At 39.2% G+C, this 14,314-nt stretch overlaps 1 protein-coding gene across 1 annotated transcript in view; it reads left to right on the top strand.

The window, feature by feature from the left end:
- The first annotated feature begins 6,761 nt into the window (after positions 1-6,761).
- The window catches only part of POLRMT (RNA polymerase mitochondrial), an 85,519-nt gene continuing 77,966 nt past the window's right edge, over positions 6,762-14,314 (top strand). Inside the window, exons 1-2 of the mRNA XM_070745005.1 lie at positions 6,762-6,872; positions 11,250-11,342. Of these exons, the coding sequence (XP_070601106.1) occupies positions 6,836-6,872; positions 11,250-11,342 (130 nt within the window). The 5' untranslated portion in view covers positions 6,762-6,835. The remainder of the gene's footprint in view (positions 6,873-11,249; positions 11,343-14,314) is intronic.

The raw sequence follows: 14,314 nt of genomic DNA, 5'->3' as shown, positions 1-14,314 counted from the left end.
TTAGAACGCCTCCCTTAAGGCTTTGACCAATGGATGGGACGCTGGAGAGCGGGCGCGTGCCGCAACAGAGCACTGGGGCCGCCCTCCTCCCTGGCTTCTTCGAATACGGTCGTCAATTGGCTGAGGCCTCCCAGGATTGGCAGTTCAGAGAGCTAATCCGAAAGAACTGCATCCCAACGGCTTTGGTCCAGCCGTTAGGCAGCTCGAGCCCGTTTAGATTTAAGATGGCTGCTCAAATGCCCTCAGCCACTAGATGGCAGCAAAGTAATAGAACACACACAAACATACACTCTTCCCCCCGCCATGACCCAGCACTTTTTTTCATTCAACATATCATAGGCTTAATTATACTGTATATCAAAAAAGGTACTTCAGGCAAGAAGATGGAAGATTGCCATTTGCTAAAGCAGCAAAAGTTTCCAATAATGTAATAATCAGAGATAATGAACAGCAATAACCACAATAACTGTGAAAAACAAACTACCGATATCAATAAGGAGGCTACAATTACCAAAAAAACAGGCTATGTAGCCAATTTCAAAAACCACTACAAAAATACACTGCTCAAAAAAAATAAAGGGAACACTCAAAGAACACATCCTAGATCTGAATGAATGAAATATTCTCATTTAATACTTTGTTCTGAACAAAGTTGAATGTACACAACAGCATGTGAAATTGTCAATCAGTGTTGCTTCCTAAGTGGGCAGTTTGATTTCCCAGAAGTTTGATTTATTTGGAGTTATATTGTGTTGTTTAAGTGTTCCCTTTATTTTTTTCAGCAGTGTATATATACATATATAACTTTACTTTCAACGCAGCAATACACGTAATAGATGCAAACCGCTCTAAACTCGACTGCAGAAAATACCACTTCAGCAATAGAGTAATCAATATCTGGAAAGCATTACCTGACTGTGGTTTCTTCCCCAAACCCCAAAAACTTTAACCTTACATTGTCTACTGTAGACCTCACCTCATTCCTAAGAGGATTGTAAGGGGCGTGCATAAGTGCACCATTGTGTCTACCATCCCTGTCCTATTGTCCTGTTTTATCGTTAACTTTTTACTTATGTTTATACAAGCTACTACTATCCTATGCATTTTTGAGAAATAAGTAAGTAAATAAAGAAATAAAGAAATACAAAAATGCAAAAATAAATAAACACAAAAATAAATAAATTAAGATATGGCACTAAATAAAGAGAGAATGCTTCAACTATGACAGCGAACAAGAGGAAAACCTCCTGTGCACCAAATCCAACTGCGCCTTCAACAATTTCGTAAATAATAAACTCAAGGACTCGAGACCCATCCCACCACTAAAAGGATCAACAAATAATGCTACCATGAAATAGTCAAAGCTAACCTCTTCAACACATTACTTAACTCAGTCTTTGTAAACAGCAATGGCTCATACCCAAAATTCCCTAGATGTTCCACAAATACAATGATTTAATACAAATAGACTTCACTGGAGACAATGTTGAAAAAGCACTACATGGCCCAAAACCTTCTCTATCAATCGGGCCTGATGGACTATGTGCATACTTCCTTAAAAAGCTCTCCATAGCCATAGCTGAACCACTAAGCATAATCCTACAGGACCAGTTCCCTAATAAACCTATGGTCACTAGCCATGGTCATCTTCAGAAAAGGAGATCCCATTCTAGTAGAAAACTGCAGTCCAATCTCTTTAGTGCTGCTTCACATGAAAAGTCATGGAATCAATCATAAATCAATCCATTACCCTCCACCTAGAAACTAACAACCTACTCTCTAATAAACAATTTGGTTTCAGGGGGAAAAAATCCCTGTAACCTGCAACTCCTTCACTGCAAAAACATATGGACTACACATCTCGGCCAGGGCAAATCAATAGATGCAATTTACATTGACTTCTGTAAAGCCTTCGACTCAGTGGTTCATGACAAACTACTTCTAAAACTCAAATCCTACAGCATCTCAGGATCCCTCCATAGTTGGATAACCGTATTCCTATCAAACAGACAACAAGTTGTTCCGGTTAACAGCAGCATACCCCAAGGCAGTGTATCTCCGAATCTTCGGAGAGGGGCAGCATACAAATCTAATAATAAATAAAATAAAATTTGGACCAACACTCTTCATATTCTATATTAATGACCTTTGCGATCACATTACAAGCCACTGCATTCTCTTCGCTGATGATGTAAAACTCTTCAACATTACCGATAATATTGCTACCCTCCAAAAAGACCGTGACTTTGTGTCAGAATGATCAAACATCTGGCAACTCCAAATCCCAACCAACAAGTACTCTGTCTTACACATTGGCAAAAAGAATCAGACCACCAAATCCAAGCTGCATAGACAAGACCTTGCAGACAACCCTTACTCTATAAAAAGACCTTGGAATACTCATATCAAATGCCCTAAGTGCCAATGCCCACTGCAACAGGATGGCCAAAAAGGCTTCAAGAGTTGTTAATCTAATCTTACGTAGCTTCTTCTCTGGTAGTATCACACTACTAACTAGAGCATAGAAAACTTTTGTCAGACTAATCCTTAAATACTGCTCCTCTATCTGGAATCCACACCACAATTTGGGACATAAATACATTAGAAAGTATCCAGAGATACCTTACGAGAAGAGCCCTCTACTCCTCTACTTGCACAGTATATCTTACACAACCAGACTTGAAATCTTAGAAAGCTTAGAACTACGCCGCCTTCGACACGACTTAAACATAGCTCATAAATCATCTGCTACAACGTCCTTCCTGTCAATGACTACATCAGCTTCAACCACAACAATACACAAGCACACAACAGGTACAAATTCAAAGTAAACTGCTCCAAATTTGACTGTAGAAAACACGACTTCAGCAACTGAGTAGTTAATGCCTGGAACTCACTACCTGACTCTGTAATTTCATCACCAACCCCCTCAAAACTTTACCCTTAGATTATCCACTATTGACCTCGCCCAATTCCTAAGAGGTCAGTAAGGGGTGTGCATAAGTGCACCAGCATGCCTACCGTCCCTGTCCTAATGTTTCCCTCTTATTAGAACCCATCTCATGTATATAAGCAGCATTATATCTATGTATACTACCAATATGTACTTGACAAAATAAAATAAAATAACATAAATATTAAAATAAAAAAGTGCTAGAGAGATTTGTTGAGGATTTGAAAACCATAAGATAAGGGCAGTGGATATTTTTACATCCAATCTGCTGGTCAAAAAATGTTTAGCTGTGACAACAAAATGAACACTCAGAGCCAAGGTGTGTGTAGTACCTTCCCAGAAGTTATTCTCTGAGCAAGATTTAGTGGTTTCTATACTCTTGTTAGAAATAACTAAAGAAACTTGGATCAATTGAAAAATATAATATTTATTGGAAATAAATAATAATAATAAAAATAATAAAAGCAGTTTGCCAAGAGCAGTGGATTTCAAAAGCTTTACGTTTTATAGTTTCTATCTTGACACCTCTTCCAAAATCAATGTTAGTACTATGTACATAACTAGCTGGATTTGGCACTATATAACACAGACCAACAATGTATGCTTACATGTAATAGAACACTATCGCTTTAAGAGCTAGTGCTACAGATTGCCATAAGAGTGCGCCAGAAGCATGATTCACTCTCTCGGCTATTCTCTGCTATTTCTGTTTTGTCTTTGTGACTATGCTGTAGTAAGAACTATGTGTTCAAATGATGAGTTATGGATTTGTAAGCTGAACAAGTAAGGCTTATAGTTTTGTATACGTATTGACTGAGGATTGGATTCTTGGCTAAGATATTTGTAAAAGTAAATAATACTTTATACACTAAATGTAACTGGATTGCATTACTGAATTATTACTTGTATCTCTGAGCTATCTTTGGATATCTACTAAACATCCATGTTTCCTCTGTGTATGTGTATCTTTCACTACTCCCCTCCTATTGGATATAGTTACCGATCACATCTGCTCCTTGACGCCTCAGAGATTTACAATATCTTTTTGATATGTTCTTCCTGTACACCTTTAAAGCATCCTGTTTTTATCTAATGTCATAGAAACATAGAAACATAGAAGACTGACAGCAGAAAAAGACCTCATGGTCCATCTAGTCTGCCCTTATACAATTTCCTGTATTTTATCTTAGAATGGATATATGTTTATCCCAGGCATGTTTAAATTCAGTTACTGTGGATTTACCAACCACGTCTGCTGGAAGTTTGTTCCAAGGATCTACTACTCTTTCAGTAAAATAATATTTTCTCACGTTGCTTTTGATCTTTCCCCCAACTAACTTCAACTTAGAAATTTCTAAGAGAGGGGCGGCATACAAGTCTAATAAATATTATTATTATTATTATTATTATTATTATTATTATTATTATTATTATTTTTCATGTTATTATCCTTTATGATATACAGCATCCTGTCAGCAGAGTATTCCTTTTGTTGATGTTGGTCCCCTTTTTCATTAACAAAAATAATATACTGTATATCAGCATACATTTTCAACTATCCTAAGGTAACTTATGTTTAATAATTTCAAACTGGAAGAGACTGCAGAATCTGCCCCCAACCCAAGCAGAATTTTATATATATATTTTATATTATATATATACTGTATATAAAATTTTATTTTTGAATTTTCTAATCTACATTTTTAATTAGTGTACTTGTGTATATCATTCTTGTTAATTACCAAGATTGCCCAAAGTCATTCAATTAGCAGTCTTATTAGAACAAAATTGCAATAGCAGTTAGACTTATATAGACGTACAGTATATACATTCCCATAGTACTGTAGGAAGAAAAATTCCAGGTCCAAGCTGAGAATAAAAGAGAGACTGATTGGGAATAAAGTTGGTTTATTGATTAACAAAACTCACCAACAAGTAGCATGTGATTCTGGGACAGTTGGAGTTGAGAGTGAGTGGGTTTTATACCTTCTGAATTCCTATGGGCTCATGGATGTTTCTATTGGCAAAAGAGAAAATGCAAATCCTAGGGTGTTTGAGCCAATTCTAGATTATCAGAGTTGGAAGGGACCTTGTAGGTCATCTAGTCCAACCCTCCAACCCCAAGCAGAAGTCCCTACATCATTTCAGACAAATGGCAGTCCAATCTCCTCTTGAAAGTCTCAAGTGTTGGAGCTCTCACAACCTCCGCAGGCTAATTTTGTCTTGCCTAATTGTGTTTATTTTATTTATTTATTTATTTATTTATTTATTTATTTATTTATTTATTTATTTATTTATTTATTTATTTATTTATTTATTTATTTATTTATTTATTTATTTATTTATTTATTTATTTATTTATTTATTTATTTATTTATTTATTTATTTATTTATTTATTTATTTTGTCCAATAGACAATACATATTGAAGAGGATAGACATGAAGTATTATATACTGTATAAAGAAAAGATATAAAAGTAGAGGAGAAGATATATGAAAGGAAGATATATGATACTGTATATGAGATAAGGAGAGACAATTGGACAGGGGACGAAAGGCAGGCTAGTGCACTTATGTACGCCCCTTACTGACCTCTTAGGAACCTGGAGAGGTCAATCGTGGATAGTCTAAGGCAGGGGTCCCCAACCACCGGACCGAAAAAACATTGGGGACCACTGGTCTAAGGGAGAAATATTGGGGGTTAGGGGTTGACACTACTGAGTCTGGTAATGAGTTCCACACTTCGACAACTCGATTGCTAAAGTCATATTTTTACAGTCAAGCTTGGAGTGATTAATATTAAGTTTGAATCTGTTGCGTGCTCTTGTGTTGTTGCGGTTGAAGCTGAGGTGGTCCTTGACAGGCAGGACGTTGCAGCATATGATTTTGTAGGCAATACTTAGATCGTGTTTTAGGTGTCGTAGTTCTAAGCTTTCTAGACCTAGGATTGATAGTCTGCTTTCGTAGGGCATTTCTAAAGCTGGTTTCTGCTTTGGACAGGGAGACTGGGGCTGATTTCTGCCTCCCTTAAATCCCCCCCCCCATTTCTCTTTAGGGAAAGTATTATATCCTGCCTTTTAAATATTCCCCAAGCTGTATACGGTAAATTTAATGAAACATCTGTCGACTACCAATGTATTTATTTTTATTTTATTTATTTGTTTGTTTTGTTAAGTACGTATTGGTAGTATATTTATTTATTTATTTGTTTGTTTATTACGCCGCCCTTATCCGAGGTTTATATATATGATACTCAGATAAATATACTCGAAACTATGTACAGTATTGTTTTTTAACTTTGTGTTGGAGAAAAAATAAAAAAAAAATGAAGCAAAAAAGATAAATATACTCAAATATATTATTTATTTATTTATAATACTTATTTGAGTAAATATACAAATAAAGTATATTTACTTTATAAAAGTAAATATAAAAATAAAAATGTCTATAAAATAAAAACCTACAAAACCTCACCATTTAATAGTATTAAAATAATTATGATTTGTAACGATTAAAAAAAACTGCCTTTGATTCATATGATCCCATATTCGATGCAAAATGCGTTGAGCAGCTTACAAACGATACGAAAAGGAGAGGGGGGAAAGCTGCATTGAACCTCGCGATAGATGACTTGCCAGCAACAGCCCTCTCTTGTTTTGTTTGCATTTTTATCTCTAGGTTCCTCGCCATGCCCTACAAGGATTGGTCGTTTCCAAAACCTTTCCCGGCTGCTCGAGCGGACGGCCCATTGGGCGCCGAGAGTACCACAGAGATGAGTCCTCCTCGCGTGCGCAGAGCGCCGCGCGTGCGCAGTAGCAGGCGGATAACCATGCTTGCTCTCCCGGCCAGGCGGTAAGATGTAGAGGGCAGCGGGGTGAACCGATGCTGAAGCTGCAAGGGACGCTGCGGTGGGGCAAAGGTCAGTGCGAGAACCTGTGGGATGGGCGTTGGGTGTGTGTGATCGGGGGTCGATTCGGATCTTTGGGGAAGAAGGGCGATTTCCACTACTGGAGGTGGTGGGATTTGAACTCGCCACCCTTTTCCCTCTTGGGGAGGGTAGGGTGGGGTAATAAAGTCACACCAATGCCTACTTTGAAATTTGGATACCTTCCCTTGCCTCGTTGATTGACAGTCGATTGGATTGGCCCTGGTTGGTGCACGAATGGGAGACCACCAGGAGAGCCACGGAGGCTACTTAGAGGAGAAAGTTGCTCCTGATGCTTCGGGATTCAGCTACACGCCTGTGTTGATGCTGAGAAACTTACCCGGATGCAAGATCAAGAGGCTCAGACTCAAGGGAGATCTTGCTTGTTATTTAATCTGCCTTGTTGTAGGTAGTCCTCGACTTGCGACCATAATAGAGGCTAAAATTTCCCTGGCTTTGCAGCACCGTTGTTAAGTGAGTTTTGCCCCATGATGCGACTTTTCCTACCACAGTTGTTAATGGAATCACTGCAGCCGTTAAGTAAGCAACATGGTTGTTAAGTGAATCTGACATCCACATTGAGGTCGCAAAAGGAGGTCGTATACTGTCATAAATACATGCCAGTTGCCAAGGATCCGAATGTTGATCTTTAGAATAGAACAGAATATAATTCTTTATTGGCCAAGTGTGATTGGACACACAAGGAATTTGTCTTTGGTGCAGATGCTCTCAGTGTACATAAAAGAAATATACATTTGTCAAGAATCATGAGGTACAACACTTAATGATTGTCATAGCAATCAGGAACCAATATTAATAGAAATCTTAAGGATACAAACAAGTTACAGTCATACAGTCATAAGTTGGAGCAGATGGGTGATAAGAATGATGAGAAAATAATAATAATAATAATAATAATAATAATAATAATAATAATAATAATAGTAGTAGTAGTGCAGACAGTAAATAGTTTGGCAGTGTGGAGGTAATTATTTGTTTAGCAGAGTGATGGCATTCAGGAAAAAACTGTTCTTGTGTCTAGTTGTCTTGGTGTGCGGTGTTCTATAGCATCATTTTGAGGATAGGAGTTGAAGCAGTTTATGTGCAGGATGTGAGGGGTTAGTGAATATTTTCATAAGAACATAAGAAGAGCCCTGCTGAATCAGGCCAAAGCCCATCGAGTCCAGCATTCTGTGTCACACAGTGGCCCACCACTTCTCCATGGGGATCTTGAGCAGAAAGAGAAGGCAAGACCCTCCCTTTCCCTTGGCCCCCAACAAGTGGTACTCAAGGGAATCCTGCCTGACTCAACCAACATAGAGGCGGCACTTGGACATCCGTTTCAATAATCACCGATACACGTGGCATCCATGAATCTGTCTAATCCTGCCTTGAAGCTATCAAGGCTGACAGCTGTCACAACCTCTTCTGGAAGTGAATGCCATAAACCAAGGACCCTCTGGGGGAAGAAGTATTTCCCTTGATTTGTCCTCACTTTCTTACCTATGAGCTTTAGGGAGTGCCCCCTTGCCCTAGTATTGTGTGATAGAGAAAATAATTGTTCTCTATCCACCTTTTCTATATCATGCATGATTTTATACACTTCGATCAAGTCACCCCTTAAATGCCGTCTTTCAAGGCTGAAGAGACCAAGCCATTGCAACCTGGTATCATAAGGGAGGTGCTTCATTTCCTTAATCATTCTTGTCACCCTTTTTTGCACCTTTTCCAGTTCCATTATATCCTTCTTGAGGTGCGGTGACCAGAACTGTACACAGTACTCCAAGTGTGGTCTCACCGTCGATTTGTACAGAGGCAATACAACGCTTGCTGACCTATTTTCGATTCCCTTCCTAATCATGCCAAGCATTGAATTTGCTTTTTTTACTGCAGTATACAGGTCCTCAATGGAAAGCAGGTTGGTAGCAATTGTTCTTTCTGCAGTGCTGCTTCTCCTCTGAAGTCTGTGACGGTCTTGTTGGGTTGCAGAACCCAACAAGACCGACACAGACTTCAGTGGATAATTCTGAATAATTATTTCCATTGAGGATCTGCTTAGTGAGATTTGCCCCGTTAAGCAAACTTTCCTGCCATAGTTGTTAATGGAATAATTGCCGCTGTTAAGTAAGAAGCATAGTTGAGTGAATCTGACTTCCACATTGAATTTACTTGTCAAAAAGTCGCAAAAGGAAATCACGCAACCCAAGGATACTGCGGCTGTCATAATAAGAGCTGGGGTATGGCGCAGTGGTTAGAGTGCAGCCTGCAGGCTACTTCAACTAACTGCTAGCTGTAGTTCAGCAGTTCAAATCCACCACCGGCTCAAGGTTGACTCAGCCTTCCATCCTTCCGAGGTGGGTAAAATGAGGACCTGGATTGTTGAGGGCAATAGGCTAATTCTGTAAACCGCGTAGAGAAGGCTGTAAAAGCACTATGAAGCGGTATATAACTCTAAATTGTAGTATTATAGAATAGAATAGAATAGAATTTTATTGGCCAAGTGTGATTGGACACACAAGGAATTTGTCTTGGTGCATATGCTCCCAGCGTACATAAAATAAAATATACATTTGTCAAGAATCATGTGGTATGACACTTAATGATTGTCATAGAGGTCAAATAAGCAATGAAGAAGCAATATTAATAAAAATCTTAGGATATAAGCAACAAGTTACAGTCATACAGTCAACATGGGAGGAAATGGGTGATAGGAATGATGAGAAAAACTAGTAGAATAGAAGTGCAGATTTAGTAGAAATTCTGACAGTGTTGAGGGAATTATTTGTTTAGTAGAGTGATGGCATTCGGGGGAAAAAATATAAATACATACCAGTGGCCAAGGGTCCAAATGTTGATCTTGTGACCACGGGGATGCTGCAGTGGTCATTAAGTGTGAACGATGGTCATAACCTGGTCACTTTTTTCAGTGCTTTTGTAGCTTCAAGCAGTTAGTAAATGAATGATTTCTAAGTCAAGGACTACCTCTATTTGTTTCCCATAATTCCCAATGAAATCCATTGTTCTCTCTAATGAAAAGTATAAGGCCATGTATCTCCATCCCCTTCGGCCACTGCTTAACATCACTACTAGTATATAAAATTATTTAAAATAAATAGACGAACAAACTTTACTGTTTTTTAAAATGTTTTAATTGTTGTATTGTATTGTTTCAGATTAGGGCTCCCCAAAGTTGGCAACTTTAAGACTTGTGGATTTCAACTCCCAGAATTCTCCAGGCAGCTATTGCCAAGTTTAAAGACCTCTGTTTTAGATATAACCTGATCAGTGAAAGCTGCAATAGTTAAAGTTTGTAGAGTAGCCTAAAGTTGATTTGGATTAATTTTGGGATTGGAGTTTTATTTTGAGTGAGGTGTTTTATAATCTGGAAAAGGTGGAAATATAGTATAATTTAAAATATAAAAAAAATATAGGAAGTGGTGTAAGGGCAGACTAGATGGACCATGAGGTCTTTTTCTGCCCTCAATCTTCTATGTTTCTATGTCATAGAGCAGTGTTTCCCAACCTTGGCCACTTGAAGATATCTGGACTTCAACTCCCAGAATTCCCCAGCCAGGGAATTGAGACTTTCCCTTCCCCCTAGGCTTACAAAATTTATGCATGGTATGTCAGTATGTATGATTGGTTTCTTAAATTGGTTTTTTTAAAAATTAACTTAAATATTAGATTTGTTTACATTGTATTTTTGTTGTTGTTAGCCGCCCCGAGTCTACGGAGAGGGGCGGCATACAAATCTGATAAATAAATAATAAATAAATAAATGTCCAAATATCTTCAAGTGGCCAAGGTTGGGAAACACTGTCATAGAGAACAGTGAATTATAAAAAGAGTGCTGGGAGAAATGAAAGTTGGCTTTTGGGCTTTTTTCACTCCTGCATTGGTCTTTGTCTATCTTTGAACAACTCTGCAAAGATGTCGGTTTGTTCGCTCTTTGATAGAAACATAGAAGACTGACGGCAGAAAAAGACCTCATGGTCCATCTAGTCCGGAGGTCTTCAAACTTGGCAACTTTAAGACTTGTGGACTTCAACTCCCAGAATTCTCCAGCCAATTGTGCTGGCCTGAGAATTCTGGGAGTTGAAGTCCCCAAGTCTTAAAGTTGCCAAGTTTGAGGACCCCTGATCTAGTCTGCCCTTATACTATTTCCTGTATTTTATCTTAGAATGGATATATGTTTATCCCAGGCATGTTTAAATTCAGTTACTGTGGATTTACCGATGCTAAAGTTTGTTCCAAGCATCTACTACTCTTTCAGTAAAATAATATTTTTCTTATAATATTTCAATAATATTTTTCTTGATGGCCCTTTGGAACCAGTTCCCATAACGATCAGCCTTCTTTTCTCATGTCCAGGGAGCCTCCGTGTTGGGATGCGATGCTACTCAACCAGGCTGAAAGAAGAAAGCAAGAAACTATGGTTACATGAGCAGGTGGAGCTGTTGGAAGGTAAGCCAACGAACCCGAATAAAAATAAACGTGCATGTAGATGTTTATGCACAGTCCATATCCAGCCCCACTCCTTGCCCCAAAGGGAGAAGAGTATTAGAACCAGTGATGGGCTCCTACGGGTACGGTCAGGTACACTGTACCGGTAGCAAAATTTTGAATTTTTTACTTTTTTCCCCTTCTGGGCTCTCGGTATATTTTTCCTATCACAGTAAGTGAGGTTGAATGTATATAATTTTAGAAGAGCTGTGCGTGTGTGTGTGTGTGTGTGTGTACATGCACATAGTTTATATAGTAGATTTATTTATATTTATATTTATATTTATTTATTTATTTATATTTGTTTATATTTGTTTATATTTGTTTGTTTATTTATTTACTTACTTACTTACTTACTTACTTACTTACTTACTTACTTACTTACTTACTTACTTACTAACTTACTAACTTACTTACTTACTTATTAGATTTGTAGGCCGCCCCTTTCCATAGACTCGGGGCGGCTTACAACACAATAAAACAGGTCATGACAAATCTAATAATTTACAATTTAAAATATTAAAAAACCCCATTATTAAGCAAACATACATACAAGCATACCATACATAAATTGAATAGGCCCGGGGGAGATATCTCAGTTCCCCCATGCCTGATGACAAAGGTGGCTTTTAAGGAGTTTACGAAAGGCAAGGACAGTAGGGGCAGTTCTAATCTCTGGGGGATCTGGTTCCAGAGAGTTGGGGCCGCCACAGAGAAGGCTCTTCCCCTGGGGCCCGCCAACCGACATTGTTTACTTGACGGGACCCGGAGATGGCCCACTCTGTGGGACCTAATCGGTCACTGGGATTCATGCGGCAGAAGACGGTCTCGGAGATATTCTGGTCCAATGCCATGAAGGGCTTTAAAGGTCATAACCAACACTTGTGACCGGAAACTGATTGGCAACCAATGCAGACTGCGGAGTGTTGGTGTCACATGGGCATACCTAGGGAAGCTCATGATTGCTCTCGCAGCTGCATTCTGCACGATCTGAAGTTTCTGAACACTCTTCAAAGGTAGCCCCATGTAGAGAGTGTTACAGTAGTCGAACCTCGAGGTGATGTGGGCATGAGTGACTGTGAGCAGTGAGTCCCGGTCCAAATAGGGCCGCAACTGGTACACCAGGCGAACCTGGGCAATAGTGTATATTTTTGTGTGCCTGTGTGTAATATGTATGTACACATATGGTATATTTACATAGAATTAAATAGTATATTTTGGATGTTCAGTAATAGTAAAAGATAGGGAAATTGTATCTCTTTGAGGCGAAGCCAGGCCAGGCACCCTAACCCTAAGCCTTGACGTGAGTGACGTCAAGTTGGCCACCTTTTAGCCAGTCACATGATCCTTAAGCCACTCCCAGTCACATGATCGTCAAGCCACTCCCACCTGGTCACATGGCAGGCAAGCCACACCCACAAAGTAAGCTCTAGGCTAATTTTTGCCTCTTGCCTCCCCGATCCTTTTTCCTTTTGTATTCATCCATGAGTCTTTGAGAAGGGATTTCTCTTTTGAATCTCTATGCAGTGTCCAGATATCTTGTAATAAGCTGGGGAAACATGGCCCTTTTATCACTGATGGAGTTCAACTCCCAGGATTCTGGGAGTTGAAGTCTGCCAGTCATAAAAGGGCCAGGCAGCACCGCTGCTTTATATCATTGACATATTTATATCCCTGTGTCTGTTTAGCCTACAGAGTTAGAGATCATATATTGACTATGCAATGCGCTCTCCATGGGGCTACCCTTGAAGAGCTTTCAGAGACTTCAGCTGGTGCAGTATTGCTCCATTTTTACCTGATTTGCATTGGTTGCCAGTCGGTCTCCAAATACAATTCAAGGTGTTGGTTATTACTTTTAAAGCCCTAAATGGCTCAAGGCCAGGCTATTTACGGGACCGCCTCCTCCCTCATACCTCGCTGCGGCCAGTAAGGGCCCACAGAGTCGGCCTTCTCCAGGTCTCGTCCGCCAAACAATGTCGGTTGGTGGGACCTCGGGGAAGAGCCTTCTCTGTGGCGGCTCCGACCCTGTGGAATCAACTGCCCCAGAGATCCACACTATCTCCTCCCTTCCGGTCTTCTAGAAGGCTGTTAAGATCTAGCTTTTCTGGCAGACCTGGAATTAGTTTGTCTGCAAGTGTGTATGCTTTTTAAAAAAATGATATCACTGTTTTTACTGTTCTGCTAATTTTATTGTTGTATTTTTAAATTGCTTTTTTGTTATTGTATTGTATTTGTATTTGTAATTACTATTTCTGACAGTCTCAAAATGGGTGAGCAGTGTGGTCGGGCAGTAGGAAAAGCAAGTAGGATGCTTGGCTGCATAGCTAGAGGTATAACAAGCAGGAAGAGGGAGATTGTGATCCCCTTATATACACCGCTGGTGAGACCACATTTGGAATACTGTGTTCAGTTCTGGAGACCTCACCTACAAAAAGATATTGACAAAATTGAACGGGTCCAAAGACGGGCTACAAGAATGGTGGAAGGTCTTAAGCATAAAACATATCAGGAAAGACTTCATGAACTCAATTTGTATAGTCTGGAGGACAGAAGGAAAAGGGGGGACATGATCGAAACATTTAAATATGTTAAAGGGTTAAATAAGGTCCAGGAGGGAAGTGTTTTTAATAGGAAAGTGAACACAAGAACCAGGGGACACAATCTGAAGTTAGTTGGGGGAAAGATCAAAATCAACGTGAGAAAATATTATTTCACCGAAAGAGTAGTAGATCCTTGGAACAAACTTCCAGCAGACGTGATTGGTAAATCCACAGTAACTGAATTTAAACATGCCTGGGATAAACATATATCCATTGTAAGATGAAATACAGGAAATAGTATAAGGGCAGACTAGATGGACCATGAGGTCTTTTTCTGCCGTCAGTCTTCTGTGTTTCTATGTTTCTATTGTATTTGTGACTGTTGTTAGCCAC

This window comes from Erythrolamprus reginae, chromosome 1 (assembly GCF_031021105.1).
Source record: "Erythrolamprus reginae isolate rEryReg1 chromosome 1, rEryReg1.hap1, whole genome shotgun sequence".
Taxonomy (NCBI): domain Eukaryota; kingdom Metazoa; phylum Chordata; class Lepidosauria; order Squamata; family Dipsadidae; genus Erythrolamprus; species Erythrolamprus reginae.
This window is presented reverse-complemented; position numbering and strand designations above follow the sequence as displayed.